General features: G+C 48.7%; 1 protein-coding gene across 1 annotated transcript; it reads right to left on the reverse strand.

The window, feature by feature from the left end:
* Window positions 1-3,572: 3,572 nt before the first annotated feature.
* LOC125506582 (protein PLANT CADMIUM RESISTANCE 7-like) lies at window positions 3,573-4,736 on the reverse strand. The gene is made up of 4 exons (XM_048671370.2): window positions 4,452-4,736; window positions 4,294-4,365; window positions 3,996-4,211; window positions 3,573-3,912 (listed from the first exon to the last, which is right to left on the reverse strand). The coding sequence occupies exons 1-4, from the start codon at window positions 4,603-4,605 to the stop codon at window positions 3,833-3,835; spliced, it is 522 nt and encodes a 173-aa protein (XP_048527327.2). The 5' UTR covers window positions 4,606-4,736; the 3' UTR covers window positions 3,573-3,832.
* Window positions 4,737-16,206: the final 11,470 nt, after the last annotated feature.

Raw genomic sequence — 16,206 nt, forward strand, 5'->3', positions numbered from 1 at the left:
GATCAGAGGTCTTACCGGAGGTCGTGTTTCGGTCGCCCAGGATGAAAGACGAAGTTGGTGCCCCTGCACCTGGTAGTTCTTGGTGGGTGAGCGTCCAAGGGCAGCAAGTGTTGAGCCGAGTCACCAGAACCACTTCCCTTTTTATAGAGCCGGACCTTAGTAGTTCTTTCCACATTTTCTTCTTTATAAATTTTACATAGTCTACGTACAGACCTATCTAGTCTAGCCTAGAAGTAGAAAAGAAAAACAGAAATCCATAATGGAGACAAGCTCAGTTCAGCAAATCTTCTATATCTAAATAGCTTTGGTTGGACATCCCTAACCACCATTGAAGGACGAGAGCCGGCTAGGGAGCCACAAAGTTGTTTGCAGGACAAAGAGACAACGACAGAGCTTACTTTATCTGGGGTGGGGTGGGGGACGATTGAACCAGCGGTAGTACTGACTCCACCATTGAAGGCTCTTTGTCGCCCACACACACACACACACACACAACCGACGACGATTGAACCTGCGGTAACTCCACCATTGAAGGCTCTTTGTTGGGGAGCAGATGGAGAGCCCACTTCCTTCGCTTCCTTGCCGACCGCTCCCAGTGGGGTGCACCGTGAGCCGAAATCCCTCAAGATCTCCTACCGCAGCTAGGCAACGGTGGCTTCAAGCATCTACTTGTCCGACGCGGTCCTCGCTGTGGTTGCTATGGTATTTTTCTAGTGATATGAACAAATATGATTAGTAGTGGTAGCTTCAGGCATGTACCTTTTACACCACCGAAGTAAGTGTGATTCATTCCCCCCTTCAAGTGGATAAGAAAAACAGTTGAGTATTTCGACATGATATTCTGAGGCTGACATACGACACCCCTCCTGCCCGTAAGCAGCAGCAAGCGTAAAAGCAAAGAACTAGAGCTAAGCCACGCAACTGACGCTCACAATCATGTGTGCTCACAGTGATGTTCCCATCGTGGTCACCGTGGTAGGATCTAGTGGTGTGCCGTTATGCTAGCTAGAGTCAGACGCGTCGTAGTCACCATGGGAGGCAGGCTCACGTGATGCGTCGTTGCATCAATCAGAGTCAAGCGCGGTGGTATCAAATCAAGGAGACGAGATATCAAGGATTCTCCCTACCTCATTCATGGCCTGCCGCTCCTGTCCCGCGCCATGTAACATGGTTGGCTAGTCTTGTGAGCAAGTGGGTGGTTCGTTCTCTGGAAGAACACTACTATGTAGCACGGGCGGACACTCTGACGCTAGTTGGTTGGCATCTTCTTGTTGGCTTGCTACTCAACGTGGTAACGGTTGTATATTACTCTACTATGCAAGTAATATAATTGTAGGAAACTGGATGACCCGAATGCCGCACATAGCATGCAAAGCACGCATTGAACGGTTCATTTAAAAGAGGCCAACCGCTTGCCTTTGCAATACACACTTGCCATGCATGTGACTTCGTGTTCTATCAACAGAGGCCAAGCGTTTGCCTTTTTCATTATTTAAGTAATAGAGAGTTTCATGCGACAATAATTGTGGCACCCCGATTCATCAAACCGGAGGCCTCGTGCTCCAGCCTAGGGACCTATGTCTTCTGAAACACTGTATAGCTTGATATAGAATAAACCACCATATATTGAAGTATTACGACCACAAAGACTTATGATACAATACTCTTGCGAAGTATGGTGGTACTACTCGAGCAACTATGCTCTTTACATTATTCTTTGAATGACCTATCATGGGGGTACGACTAGTGGCGGAAGCGGTGAAACACAACGAAAAGCGCGACCAGACGGGACTCCAATACAAAGGCCCTGTTTAGATACTCTAACTCAGTTAGAGGTTGGAGTTAGATTCTAATCTTGAACTAACCCTGAACTAATTCTAACCAAAAAGATGTTTGAATGGCAAGGTTAGATCAATAATAAATTCCTTTTCTCAATCATTTGGCTACTTTGAACCCTATTTCCCGTCGGATTTGGTGTGGCCGGCTCTTGTATGGTCTCCCCCCGCTCACAATTGACATAAACGAACCATCTTTACAAATTGGCGCCCTCGGTGTCCGGCGGACGGGTACGCGTTGGCAGCCGCCACCGTCACTGAATGCCGTGTTGGTGCGCCGGTTACGGCGGCCGGGTGCCGCGGCTCCCGAGTTGGCATGCCGCCACCTGCCCCCGACGATGACCCGCCGAGTAACACACCACCGTTTCCTCCTCCACGACCGGCTGCCATCGACGAGGAGCCGCCAAAGTTCAGTCGCCGGGCGTAGGGTGGGCGATAGGGAAGGAGCCCGGATCCCCTCCTGCGACCAGGGAGGACCTCGTCGTCGTTGCTTTGGAGGAGGTCTCCATAGAGGCCAAGCCCCGAGAACCCCTCCGCCGCCGGCGCTTGGGAGTTGAGGTTGATGTCGGTGTGGGTAGCGGGGCCGCTTGCTGACGGCTGCGAACCCCACACGTCGAAGTCGTCTCCGTCCATTGCCTGCACCAAAAGTCGTCTGAGATTTCCCTGTAAGTTCAGAAAAGAACACCTACACTGCCTAGTACTGAAAGAACAAATTGTAGGCATATCACAGAAGGTCATCTGAACAGCACATGGAAGGTGATGGAAACTACACAGGATAGAAATCAACTGAGCAAGAGATTGCAGATGAATTGAGGGTAACGTGATTGCATTCCATTCTTGGCACTAGTATATCGATTCCAACATCAAGTAGAAACAGAGCAGAGCAAACAACGAACACCGCCACGAACTATGCTGGCGAATCAGATCACGGAAGGTCACAGGCGCTCCTTGCGCTGGCGGAGTGAGCCCTGGCCGAGAGCGACACGCCCGGCAAGGAGCCGCGCTGGCCTCTTGCGCAGCCCGCCGGCCGAATCCGCCGTCCCTGCGCAAGGAGCCGCGTTGGCCGAGGCCGACGGGGACGGGCCATGCAAGGAGCCGCGACTGCTTACCGGCCGGCGGACGGGCCGTGGGGAGACGAGGGGGTTGGAACGGGAGGATAGGGCGAGGCTGCTTACGGCGGCGGACGGGAGCATGGATACGGCGAGTCGCCTTCACGGGCGGTGCGAGAGGGAGGGAGGGAGAGGACGAGAAGCTTTGAGGAAATGGGAAGGGGTCTGCGAGAGCGAGAGAAAAAAAATGTTTTTTTAATGGTCCTGAGGAGAACTAACCCAAATAAACACCTCTTGGGTGGGTTAGTCTTTTTAGATAGGTTAGATGCATCTAACCGAAACTAACCCTTTTGTTTGAATATTTTTGGGTTAATTGAGTACAAACTAACACAAACTAGCCCTAACCCATGGATTCAAACAGGGCCAAAGGAAGACTGTTGGGACAAAGAGTCCTAGTTCACACTCTCGGCATCCTTGGATTGGGCTTGTCCTGCATCTTGCATGTAGCGAGCTCACATAAACTTCCAAAAGCAAGCAAGGCAAGAATATGGCAATTAAACAAGAAACAGGCTAAAGAAACAGTAACACAAGTTTAACTAGTGTGGACACTTAGCCTGCCCGTTTAACGTCCCGTGGACCAACTCCCGGCATGATCCCCGACTAGAGTCGCTCTTAAAGCATTATGCTGTGACCGAGTAATCATTATGGTCTGATTCAAATGTCTTCAAAAACATCACAGGTACATGGTGGGGGTGGAGGTATGAAAAACGACCCTTGCAACAGCAAGGCACACACATCGATCGGTCACAAAGACAAAATTGACTCGCGACATGACAAAAGCAGACGCTGGTGTAGCTAGACTGACATTCTTTATTTTGAACTGGAAGCTATCACTGAGCATGCAATGCATGCATGCGTTTGATTGAGCGGCGCATGCGGACACACTAGCTAGCGAGTCATCCCCTGGTGCGTCCGCGGTGCGGCGGTCGCACCGCTCTTGCCCATCCTCTCCATGTTCCCTTGCCACCCTGCACGTACCAACAGACAAACAAAGCAGGTTAACATGCCGCCGCCGTGCATGCCATGATCAAGCTTCACGGACGGAACATACCGAGGGCCATGTCGAAGCCGCGGGTCTGGAGCTCGCGGTACTCCTGGCAGAGGGCGCAGGGCTCGCAGAACCAGTGGACGCAGCAGTCGCCGCAGGGCTTCTCCTCCAGCCCGTACTGCTCCCGCAGCCTGGAGCGGTAGCCGAAGGAGTAGAGGCAGCCGCCCAGCCCCGTCGCCGTGGCCAGCAGCGTGTACGCCGTGCCGCTCTTACAGCAAGCTGATCGGTCGTTTCCATCGTTAGTGGTAGATCATTCGATCCTCGTTACAGATAAATGAAAACTAGATGAAGGAAGAGTTACATGTGGCTCCCTTGTCGACGATCTCGGCGATTCTCCCGAAGACGATGCACGGGCAGAAGAGCGTCAGGCAGCCTGCACGCACCACACCAGTTACTGTTAGGCCGGCCGGTCATCACCTTTTCTCTAAGGGAATGCGGAAATTAAAATTACTAACTTACAGCTGCGGACGTCGTGGGTGCAGCCGCAGAGGCCGCTGGACCACGAAGCGTTGTTGAGGTTGGCCATGGCGAGAGCCGAGAGAGAGACTTGCGGTTGTAGGACTAAATACCAGAAAGAAGCTCGCCGGAGTTGGCCGGGGTCTTCACGCGGCATGTCATGTGAACATCAGTATAGTTGTCACCAGCGCAACAGCGCTAGCGTCCTAGGTTTGTCGTGCTAGGCCGTGGTGTGTTCGCATTAATTTGCATGCACTACGTACGTACTGTACGTGTGTTTTGACTTGGGACTCAACGACGGCGAACATCACACGCACGACGACCGCTGTTGTGACCTAGACTAGACGACTCGTACCCACTCGATCTAGGTTGCAGCTGATTATATACAACTCGGATACGTTAGCCAACAGCGCGTCTGTGCCGTGTTACCCGTGTAGGCGTGTCTGTTTTAACAGCAGCTGATTTCTGTCGTTAGGTAAGTTGGCAGCTGCATGCATGCGTCCGATCGATAGCTTAGGGCCTGTTTGGAGCCCCTCCGCTCCGTGAGGCCGCTCCCGGAGCTGACGGAGTTCTACTTAAAAAGCGCAGAGCCAGCGAAACAGTACTTCCAAGATTCTCAATTTTTATGAAGCGGGCGGACTGCCGAACAGCGCCTTAGTTGCTTACAGGACGGACTCTTTCGGCGTTATTGGCTGTGTGTAAGCGTCTGAGCGTTTGCCTCCGGCCGGCGGCGGAGCACCTATAGCTTTCTCCACTGCACACACCAGAGTTGACGGCACGTGCGTAATCATGGGGACCGCCTTCCCCTTGGTCACCCAAAAATGAAAAAAAAAGTGTTGCATCTTCTTCCTCCAACCGTTCGCGGTTCTTCTTCCCCTGTAGATGCACGCACGTCTCTCTCTTCCTCCCTCTTGTATCATCGGTCGGACCGCCAGCTCCCGCATCCCGCGGCCCACTACAAGAAAAGAACAAGTTGCCTAGTCTTTGGATACAAGTCTAGCGTAGAAGGAAGAAGACTTTGGCACCCCAAGAATTTTGCTCATGATGTACCACCGGTTGATGTAGAAGAAACATGAATTTCGATGTACATTTTTCATATGAGTGTGTTTGTAAGGACTTATGATAATTAATACTATACGGCCTTACAATCCGTTTGGTCGGAGGGATTTAGTTGTAGGAAATGAGAGTTTGAGGGGTCGGAGATATATAATCCATGGTTTTGGTTGGAGGACATGTGAGTTTAGGAGGAAAGACGAAAGAGAATTAAGTAGGCCAATTCTCACATATCTCTTCCCTAGTCCCCTATAATAATTTAGGAGGGATGGAACTTCTTCTCGAAATCCCACTATTAATTCCCACCACACACCAAATATAAGATTGGGACTAATAATCAACTTTTCAAGTCCAATACCTTGACAAACTCCCACTCATAAAATCCCATTCCCTTTCTCTTACACTGCCAAAGGCTTTTAGGCCTTTCCAAAAAGGAAAAAAAAGCCTTGTGGCATCTTAATCATTAATCCCTTAACGTGTATATAACAAGGGAAAAACGGGCAATCACCCGACTGATCGCTCAGGCGTTTTTACCACATCTTCCATGTGATGCACGTCCTCATGGGCTCCTGCAGGCACCCCTCTCTTCCTCAGCCCATCTCATCCTCTCCTGTATTGCTTCTTTGTCTCTCGATTCTTCCTCTTTTCCGCTCTTTGTTTCCTCTGGTTGCATCCCAGAGCATCTCCCTCTTCTCCATTTCCCGTCGCCGAGGCCAGCAGCGTGTATGCCGTGCCGCTCTTACAGCAAGCTGATCATTCGTTCCATCATTAGCTGGTAGATCATTCGATGGTCGTTGCAGATAAAAGAAAAACTAGATGAACAAAGAGTTGCATGTGGCTCCCTTGTCGACGATCTCGGCGATCCTCCCGAAGACGATGCACGGGCAGAAGAGAATCAGGCAGCCTACATGTGGCTCCGTCTCCGGCGGACTGGCAACGGCGGCTGTGGCCATTGAGCCTTGCTTAATGAAGCTTCTGGTCTCTCTCCTGTCTCGCACCCAGACAACTTTGGTGCTGCGGGGTGGGGTTTTGTGTAGGTAGGGAAGGAAAGGGTTATGTTGGCCATTGGATGAAGATTCATTGGATGATTTAGTTACCTACAGCTTTTCTAATTTTTTATTGTTATATAATTAGTGCAAGTAAAGAGGAGTTGGTGCTTGTACGTCGTCAAATTTTGTTTCGTCCGTCCTCGCACCCTCCATTCCTCCTTCGGTAGTTGAGAGACGTGATTCAAGACCATTGGTTCAGCCGAACTTATAGTCTATGCCGTATGATTTAACATCCTACTACATGTGGATCAGTGACATGCATGCCAACTGCATTTTTAAATCAACCATGCATGGATTCTTATGTATAGACATGCATTCTTTTCTTTTTTACGAAAAGGGGACAGGCCCCGGCCTCTACATCAGAATGATGCATACGGCCATATTATTAATAATAATCAAAAAGGTTCCACAAAGGTCTTCCGCTCTGAAAAGCAGAAAAAGGTCACAAAGAGCAAAAGCATCATGACAGGAAAAGCCACAACCGGCAGACAAAAAAAATATAAGATAGGAACCTAAAAATCTATCCTATTACATGACCGTCATCCAAACCGGTTGAAGATATCCCGAGTTACCATCTCCCATCGGACAGATCCAGTAACCAAACGCTCCCTGGCCTCCGTCGGAGTGAGTAGCAACCACATACGGATCAGTGTAGTGGCCCGGAAGATAACCTGCAAGAAATGAATATTTGTTGTTCTGTTAAAAACCAAATCGTTTCTGCAGTTCCATACAACCCATAATAAAGCACATACTCCAACACGGATATGTCTCGCAGTTTCGGAGTCTAACCCATCTAACCACGTCCCAAATAACGTGTTGATGAATAGACATGCATGTCAACTGCATTTTTTAATCAACCATGAGTCCTTATGAATAGTGTCTAGAAATCAATGGAGTCGAGCGTAGGTTCGGTTGAACCATGGTTCCATAAAACATTTTCATTCGGTGGTTTTCTTTCCATAAAGTCCATGCTGGGTTTTTTATTTCGACTCGTACCATTCTCCTTTTTTTTAGGAAATACTCGTAGCGTTCCACACGCACAGTGGAAGAAAACAGAAAAAACCAGCCGTTCAATCAGAAATACATGCACATCTCTCTCTCTCTCTCTCTCTCTCTCTTGACCTCTATCCCATGATGTTCCTCATGCTAGCGCCGCTAGGGTTCCTCTATCGTGACTCGCGGCGTGCCCCCGTCACCGACTGGGTCATGCCTCGAATGTGGATCTCCATGCTTCAGCAAGGCCCCTGTCAGTCGCTCGCTTGATCCTCTCCACCCGCTCATTCAGGTGTGTGCCACCGTCGTCGCTCGCGTCCAAAATCCCATTTATTCCCTCGACCTCGTGGCGCCCGGCACGAGAGGCGCCAACAAGGCCATGGGTGTTATCATGGAGGATGTGAATGGCTGTCGCATCAAGGTCACCGACCCGGCCGTCCTCACTAGCAGGTGTAGCTCGCCTCCATGGCCTTCGCCAACCGCCACGTCTACACCATCGTCACTTCGTCAGCACCTGCTGCCGCATCGTGTAGCACCCCGGCACTAAGTGGGAGGTCCTACGGTGCGTCCCAAGAAGACCATGCAGCAGGTCATTCATTGCCTCTTCGTTCCCCTTGATAACATTTAACCCACCTCAATCGTCAATGAGCAGGTGGGGTTCCTTCTCACCAATTGCATGTTCATATTAATTGTGCACATGATCATGAACACGTATGTTTTCCTTTACTGCTCCATTTCTTAAGATTGTGATAATTTAACTTGCAGTTGTAGTAGTGCTTTTGTAGGTTAGTGTACTGAAGTAATTGAACGTATTCATGTGTTTTTGCTATAGATGATTGATTGGATTATCCTAAATGCTATCACTCCAAAAATTTGATCTTGAGCACACTGAAACACTCGAGAACCTTGAGTATCTAAGCAATTCCTACTAGTTGTTGATTCTACAAATCTTATATAACCAAGCAAGTTCATGTGTGCAGACCAAATTCATTGGACGCTCCAAAGCAAAGCGTAGATTGTCTATTAGGAGTAATTTCTAAACACTATGATATGTCAACAATGAGGCCTATCTATTTGTTTTGTTCTTCCTTTCTGGATAGAGTTTGAGGAACAAATTCTATATATTATAAAAGATAATGCATATTATTGCCGAGCATAAGAAATATCAGAACACAATGATGACTACAAAAAACTAAGGGGATCTACAATGCAAAGCACTTAAGTAGACACTTAAATAGGAAAATATACAAATAAAATAAACATCCCAAAAAAATAAAAAGGAGCTAACGACCCTTCTCTTCAACGCAAGGTGCTAACTAAGACACTAAAAATCAGCTAACCACTCGTGAGTAGACACTAAAAACATCTAATGTACATAATTTTTTTATTAATGAAAATATACAGTAGAACTATTGTTCTACGGTTTCAGGGCCGAAAAAAAAACTAAATTAGGTATGCAAACCAGGAAAAATTACAGAGCAGAACCATGGTGGATTGCGTTTATCTAGTCAATTTGAAGCCCTAGAAAGCAAAAATCTAATTTTGTATTACCAATATCTACGCTAATTACAACTCATTGCCATGGCATTGCCTATCTCTTTCGTGGCTACCTGGTCTCATTTCTGAACAATGCAAGAATGGTGGTAACTTCTGAAAGGATCAACTAATATGAAGCTCAGATCAGGTACCATACATCACATGTTTCATGAGAGCACACTTGCCAAGAAGGAAAATTATAGTGAACTAACATCAACTAACATTGCAAATGTGCCTTCCACCATCATATTTGAGTTGATAGCTCCCCATCATGTTCTTTCATATCAAGGCTATCCTAAATCATCTTATCTGCAAATAAAACATGACACATTGGTAATATTTTCTCAAACATATTTAAAATGAGAAGGATGTTGGTAGAAAATAATTTTCTTCGTGTAGAGAACTCTAACAAACACATGACATGCGAATTAAAATTATCCACAAGGCCTTCTCCCCAAAGCGATCAGCTTCTCCTCCACCCGTCGGTGTAGCTGTTTGGACCTCTGCCCTTGTTCAATGATGGATCCTGGGAGGCGACCCTGCCGGTGAGGTTGTTGGCCCCCTCTCTCTTGACTTGCCACTCCAGTAACAAGAGGACCCTATGACTTTGGTGTTGTAAATTTATAGTTATGGTTAGGGTCATAGGTCATGCGCCAACACTCCCATGGTAGCGACAGACGACAACGCCGTGTAGAATAAGTTCACCCTGGATTTGTCTCCAACTCTGCGACGAGGAGGATTTTCTTGGGTTATTTTTCCGCCATTCCTCTTGGGCGGCAGACATAGGTTTGTCGGGTATTGCAAGTGAGGCGGCAATGATATTAGGCGTTGTCGTCTTTTGGATCCAACCGCATTACTAAGTAGTCTCTTCTATCTGTCATGGTGGAGTTTGTGAGAGTTGTTTTAGGAGTATTAGACCAGGTATTATCCCTGGTCAACGCGGGCTCCAACAATGATGCCCCCCACCCCACAAACACAACTCAGAAAGTGTATGGGTGATTGTGCTTTGAGGTTGTGATCTATCTATAAAGGGGAGGCAAGTGCCCTTTCGGATGTGGGCGATTATGCATCCGACTTGGACAAAATCTCCACCGTGCGCCTTGGCAACCGTCATTGTAATTTCTATGAAGTACCTTGTGATTTCTTCCATTACCAACATATTTTTTTTCCTATAACATTGCACGGATCCCATTTGTACCGAACAAGAAGATATACTCCCGGTATAAACTAATATAAGACCATTTAGATCAATAAGTAGTGATCTAAACGGTCTTACATTTAGTTTACAAAGGGAGCACCTTATAATGTATTGATTTACTCTCAACCAGCATCGACACCTACAAAATATGACGGAAATAGTAATTGGCGAACGTTCGCCAGGTAGCAACTACCAACAAACGCCTAAACTGCCACACGACCTTTACCCCTACTCAGCAGAGTGGATAAGTTTCTTACAACCAAACTTAAAGAAATGCCATAGCAGTTTTGCAAAAAAGCTTCCCAGTTCCCCCAAATACACTAAGGCCTCCTTCGATTTGGAGGAATTTCATAGGAATTTTAGAGGATAGAATTTTTATAGGATTTTTTCCTTTAGAGCCCTTTGGTTCATAGGAATAGATTCCTATTCCTACATAGGATTGGTTCCTATCCTTCACATTTCATAGAAAAATAAAAATGAGCCTAGACTCAATGAAAAAAAAAATTGGTGTCAACCAAATGACATCTCGTTTCCTATTCCTACTCATAGGATTTGAGATACATGTCATCTTATTTCTTACAAAATTTCTATTGCTATAATAATCTTATCCTATGAACCAAAAGAGGCCTAAAACTGCCCGACGAACCTTGGCAAATGTCATCTCTTGTGGTGAACGTTCGCAAGACATGGCAACCGAGTGAGTCGTCGATGGTGCCGGCTGAACCGAACTCTCCTCAGCCTCTACTCTGAACCTCATCCCCTGCTTTCTTCTTCTTCTTCTTCTTCTTCTTCTTCTTTCTTCTACTTGTAACCTGAACTGGTATCCTGCTACCGATTCCATGAATCAAGGCATCAATGGAGAGAGGCCCTGGACGGAAGAGTGATTCTTGTGTGTGCTTGATTTGAACAGCAGAAATGAGATTCCATCAAGTAGATTTTGAACAAGCAGATTCAGCAAGTATTACAGGTTATATGGTTCTGGGCAGCAGCCGCGCGCGTAGCGGCTTGGCCATGACGACGGTGAACTCAGGCTTGTCGGCCAAGTCCACCTCGTCGCCTGCAACCTCCAGCGTCGTGTCCTCCTCCGTTGGCAATGGCACTGGCTTGATCTGTTGCTTCTTGCACTCCCTCCGCGGGTCAATCAGCGGCAGGAAGAGCTCCTTGTGCCGTTGCCTCAAGGCGAGCGCCGTCTTGAGACGCCCGCGGAAGATACGCTTGGTGATGGCCGAAAAGAAGGCGAAGACACTCGTTTTCCGCGCGGCGAACATGAGCCAATCGCGCTGCGAGCTTCTGGCCGAAGCACATGAGCGCCAGGAGGAAGAACATGGCGTGCCGGAATGCGTCCATGACCATGACCCCGCCGTCGGCGCCGAGGTCGGGCTCCCACAGCTTGTCAAGGAGCACGCGGCGCGAAGAGGCGGGCACGGGACGGGTGCAGCGTCTCGGAGACGAGGTTCCGCCGCAGGAGGCGCCATGCGGGCCCGTAGCTGGCGCCCGAGACGGTGCATCCGCTGTTGATGACGAGGTCCGGGCGGTCGGCCAGCGCTCCACCAGGAGAGCGTGGGCCACTCACCGGTCAGCCACGAAGATGGAGAGGCACCGGAGGAGGTGCTCAGCGTCAACCAAGGAGATGCGCAGCAACAGCACGGCGATCGGGCCCGGCGGGATCTTGGGTTTAGCGGCGCCGTGGTGCGCGAGTAGGCGGACGAAGAGCGGGATGAAGAGCAGGAGGAACCATGCGACCTCCCTGGTGACTCTGACTCCTTTGCGTTGGGTTGCTCCAACCCGGCCGACCGTCACTTGAGCTTGGCCCCCGTGACGGAAAAATGAGACCAATCCAAAGGTTAATCCTCGTTGGTTTTTTTATTATAGGAAAAACTTCGTGAGCACCGCGCATTCATGTCGAGATTTGAAGTTAGGTGGGCTGGCAGCAACCTCAGCTGCCCAACCAACGGGTGGACGCTCCGTCCTCCGCCCTTGATGGAGACTGCTCAACAATACCACGTGACAATGACATGATGTGGAAAGATTCTTGAGCAAAGCATGTTTATTTATCAATTTATCAGCTGCCAACAAAGGACGGATACGGGCGATTTGAGAGATTCATTCTCGAAAAAGTAAATAAGAGAGAGGCCTTGCAACCACCCATCTTTCAGTCAGTGAGGGAGACTGCCTCGTAGTCGTAGGGCCCTTTTCGAACACAAACAGGCCAGTAACACTGAATACACAAACATTTTTTGGTTTTGTCCCAGGTGCGTCCGCCCAAGAAAATAATCTTATACGACCTGGTCGTATGTGTCTGACCGAATCTCAAAGCAGCAATCTTCGTTCCGCAGGAGACCCTCTTCTGCATGTGACACGTGCCTGACCGAATCTCAGAGCAGCAATCATCGTTCCCAATTTCACCCAACCTTGATTCTTACGTCCAGAAAGCCATCTGCATCCTTCCAAGATTCCAGCTCTCCGCCGGCGGCGCAGCAAGATGGCACCACTCGACGACGGCAAGGGACCTATCAGCGAACAAACATGGCAGGCTCTTCAGTTGAACCTCCTCTAACAAACGACGACGATGATGACAGCTCTTCCACTCCAACAAGGATAAGCGATGGACGGTGACGCGAGCTGAGCCACCGAGGAACCTGACCATTTCCGGCAGGGATGGAGCACCAAGAGTTCGTCCTTCGTTGAGGAGCTCTCAGTAAAATTTTTTTTTGAAAGTATACATACGTAGTAAGAGCAGGAATAGGGAGACATGAGCCCTTCTAGCAAGCTCCAAATGCTCTCTCAACCGTTACTCTAAGGTTGGAGTCTGAGATTAAACCGTCATGAGGAGTTCTAGGATAGTGCCTATTAGAGAACTCCTTCAGATGGTACCTGGTTTTCCTGATGGGTTGAACAACACCTTGCCGACATGCACAACCAGCATCTTCCAGGTAGAACTTGCCATCGGGGATGTTGATGCCATCATGACGACTCATGCTGTCACTGAGAATGTTAGCATTATGTGCTGATCCTTCCCAGCTAGCCGACACATATGTGAACTTCATATCGAAGTCAACAACAGCGAGCACATTATGTCTTGTGTAGTGCTTCCTCCCTCTATATGCTGCAACTTGTGACCTTGGCACCCTGGCAGTGACATGAGTACCAATCTATTGCTCAAATGCAATCATGGAATGGCATTACAAGATGTTGTTAGTGCTCACCTTGAAGTATACAACAGAACAATAACAACATATCAAGGCATGAACGACATACTATTAGTGCTCACCTTGAAGCACGGACACCATCTTGGGCTAGTGCGGATCTTGGCAGGAGTCCGGCTGGATGGTGACCTGATCATCTCTCCTCTTAGCTCCCCAACATCATAGAGCACTTGCTTCAAGTACCTGGAGATGGTCTCCATTGTTCTCCTAAAGGCGTTGTGTATAACCCTGAACCACTGGTTATGACCAACAACATGGAGGAAGATCGCTACTTGCTCTTCCAAAGTGGTGGGGATGCTATTTTCTAGTAGCCCCTGCTCCTGAACGTCTGCACAAGCCTGGCGAAAGGTGCTCTTTTCATTCGAAGCATCCACAGAGCCTCTGTGTCATTGCATTTGTAGATGTAGTTCAGATTTGCTATCCTCTCCTGATCCTGGATTAACATCGGACTATACCGGATGAAAGGTTTTTCTCATTCCGACGAACAACTCTCTTATGGACCAACAAGATCCAGGCGTGAAGCACAGCTATCAGCCATGCTTCCTGAACTACAAGCTTCATCCCTTCATCCACAACCTAAGCGACATCCATGATGCAGTCAGTGGTGGCGTTATCGACCCTAAACGATCCTATCAAACTACCTAGCACATAACAAAGGAGGGGGAGGGGTAGCTTACCAGCTTTAGGGTCGGGGAGACATGGCGGAGACAAGGATAGCCTGACGGAGTCGAAGAAGAAGGGGAGAGGCAGCTGTCGCTGCCGAGGAGTATTGTTGCCGCTGCTGGGGAGTGTTGCGGCCGCTACCAACGCTGCCACCGCTGTCGCAGCCGCAGATCTGAGTCACCGCCACTGCTGGTGCCAATAACAGAGGAGGGTTTGTCTTACAACTAGGGGTGAGCGAGTAAATGGGATGGTGAGGGTATATTTTGTGCCATCTCGCCTCTGCCGTTTTCCCACTGCCGCCATCTCTCACCGAATCCTCCCTACACCGCGCCCTACGCCGCGCCTTCGTTGTCTGCCTGACTCAGCCTAGCTCACTGGAAACGGCCGATTCGAGTGTTCTCAGCGAGCCAGACTCTGGGGTGCTTTAAATTTCGTGCCGATGGAAGCCAAGCCTCCTTGCAGGCAACCAAACGGCCATTTTCATCCCGCCCGAGCCTGATTAGGCTCTATGCAGCCTACCAAACGCGTTCTTAGACCCTTGTGCAACCACGGCATATGCTTTCCTTGAATAATTTGAATTGAGTAAAACGCATTTGTGGTCATTAAACTTGTGTCGAAAGCTCCATATCTGACTGTCTAACTCGTATCTTACTCTGCATTTTTTTGCGGGGAGTATCTTACTCTGTTGACTGGTCAAACGCCACATCATCCTCTCTATTTTACGCGGATCTCATCTACTCCTATCTCCTATCAGTGCGAAAAAGACAAAACTATGCGTTGTAGGGGAAACGAACCAGGAATCTCCCGCGGAGTCCATGTGTGGATAATAAGAGGGACAGCTTAACCTTAGCGTCATCGCCGCTGCGTGTGTGCACGTAGGTGATGAATCACGCATCGAAGGCGATGAGGTGGCGGCACGGTGTCAAGCAGCGGAGTAGGCGGCCACCAGCTTCTCCATCTCCTCTTGAGTTGTCCTGCCTAATTATCCTGATCTATTATTTGACTGCAACTACACGGAAACCAAACAGCGTTCATGTCACCATCTCCCCGTATACACGAGCATCTATGTACTATCTAGCCTTCACATGGTTTTAAAAAGGACAATCTAGCTCACACACACACAAAAAAAAAAACCTGGCAACAACAAAAAAGACAACGCACAATGTGGACCACAATCAGATGATGATATCAACAATGCCACATCTAGATGAGCCTTAGGCACACCCTAATTTCAAAGATATCTCTTTTTGTTCGATGCAAATTGGATGTGTCTAATGTTATAGGAAATACGAATGTGTGTACTGGACAGAAAATGCAGTGTGGCCGAGGCATTCGAAGGAGATTCATCCAAATCAGGATGGACAGTCGCCAACAATCGAAAAAGGCTCTCGCCCCGTATTTTTTTAAATGGGGAAGCCCTTTGATGCATTCTTTTGACTTGTGAACAAATTTACATCATTCAAAAGCTCATCAAAAATAAAGCAGGGAGGATTAGCAAACCTCAATTGCCCATACACTCCTGAGTCAATGAAGAGGGCTGGCACGAGTGTCGGAACCCATGTCTCCGTGTCACGTCGATTGGGGATTGTCATGATCCTAGGTCCGCCACACTAGTCCACATCTCATCGCAGAAAGACACTAGATCCTTCTTCCGTTAGCCGCTTGTCTAGTCATAGGACACCAACATGTAGGGTAACACAGTAGAAAACAAAAAAAAATCCGACCTATGCGCCAGCCCAAGACCATTATGGAGACTGCATATATGGTTTGATCCTTTTTATTACCGACTCGTAGCGCAGCGGGAAGTAGAGTCGATGACGATCGGCGGTGCAGATCCCCGCAGCTAGGATTTACAACCTCCCGACCGTGAGGATGTATACACTCATCTGCTCCTCAGACAGCCCTCCGGGAGGTGGTCGAACAGCCCCACCCGGATGGTGTCGCGGACAGCCCTTCGGGAGGATCTTCGAAACTCGAACGGTCACTCGGACAGCCCTTCGGGAGGACCTTCGAAACTCGGACGGTCACACGGACAGCCCTTCGGGAGGCACTCACGAACT

The sequence above is a fragment of the Triticum urartu genome, chromosome 5A (assembly GCF_056163025.1).
Source record: "Triticum urartu cultivar PI428250 chromosome 5A, HENAU_Tu73, whole genome shotgun sequence".
NCBI classification, from domain to species: Eukaryota; Viridiplantae; Streptophyta; class Magnoliopsida; order Poales; family Poaceae; genus Triticum; species Triticum urartu.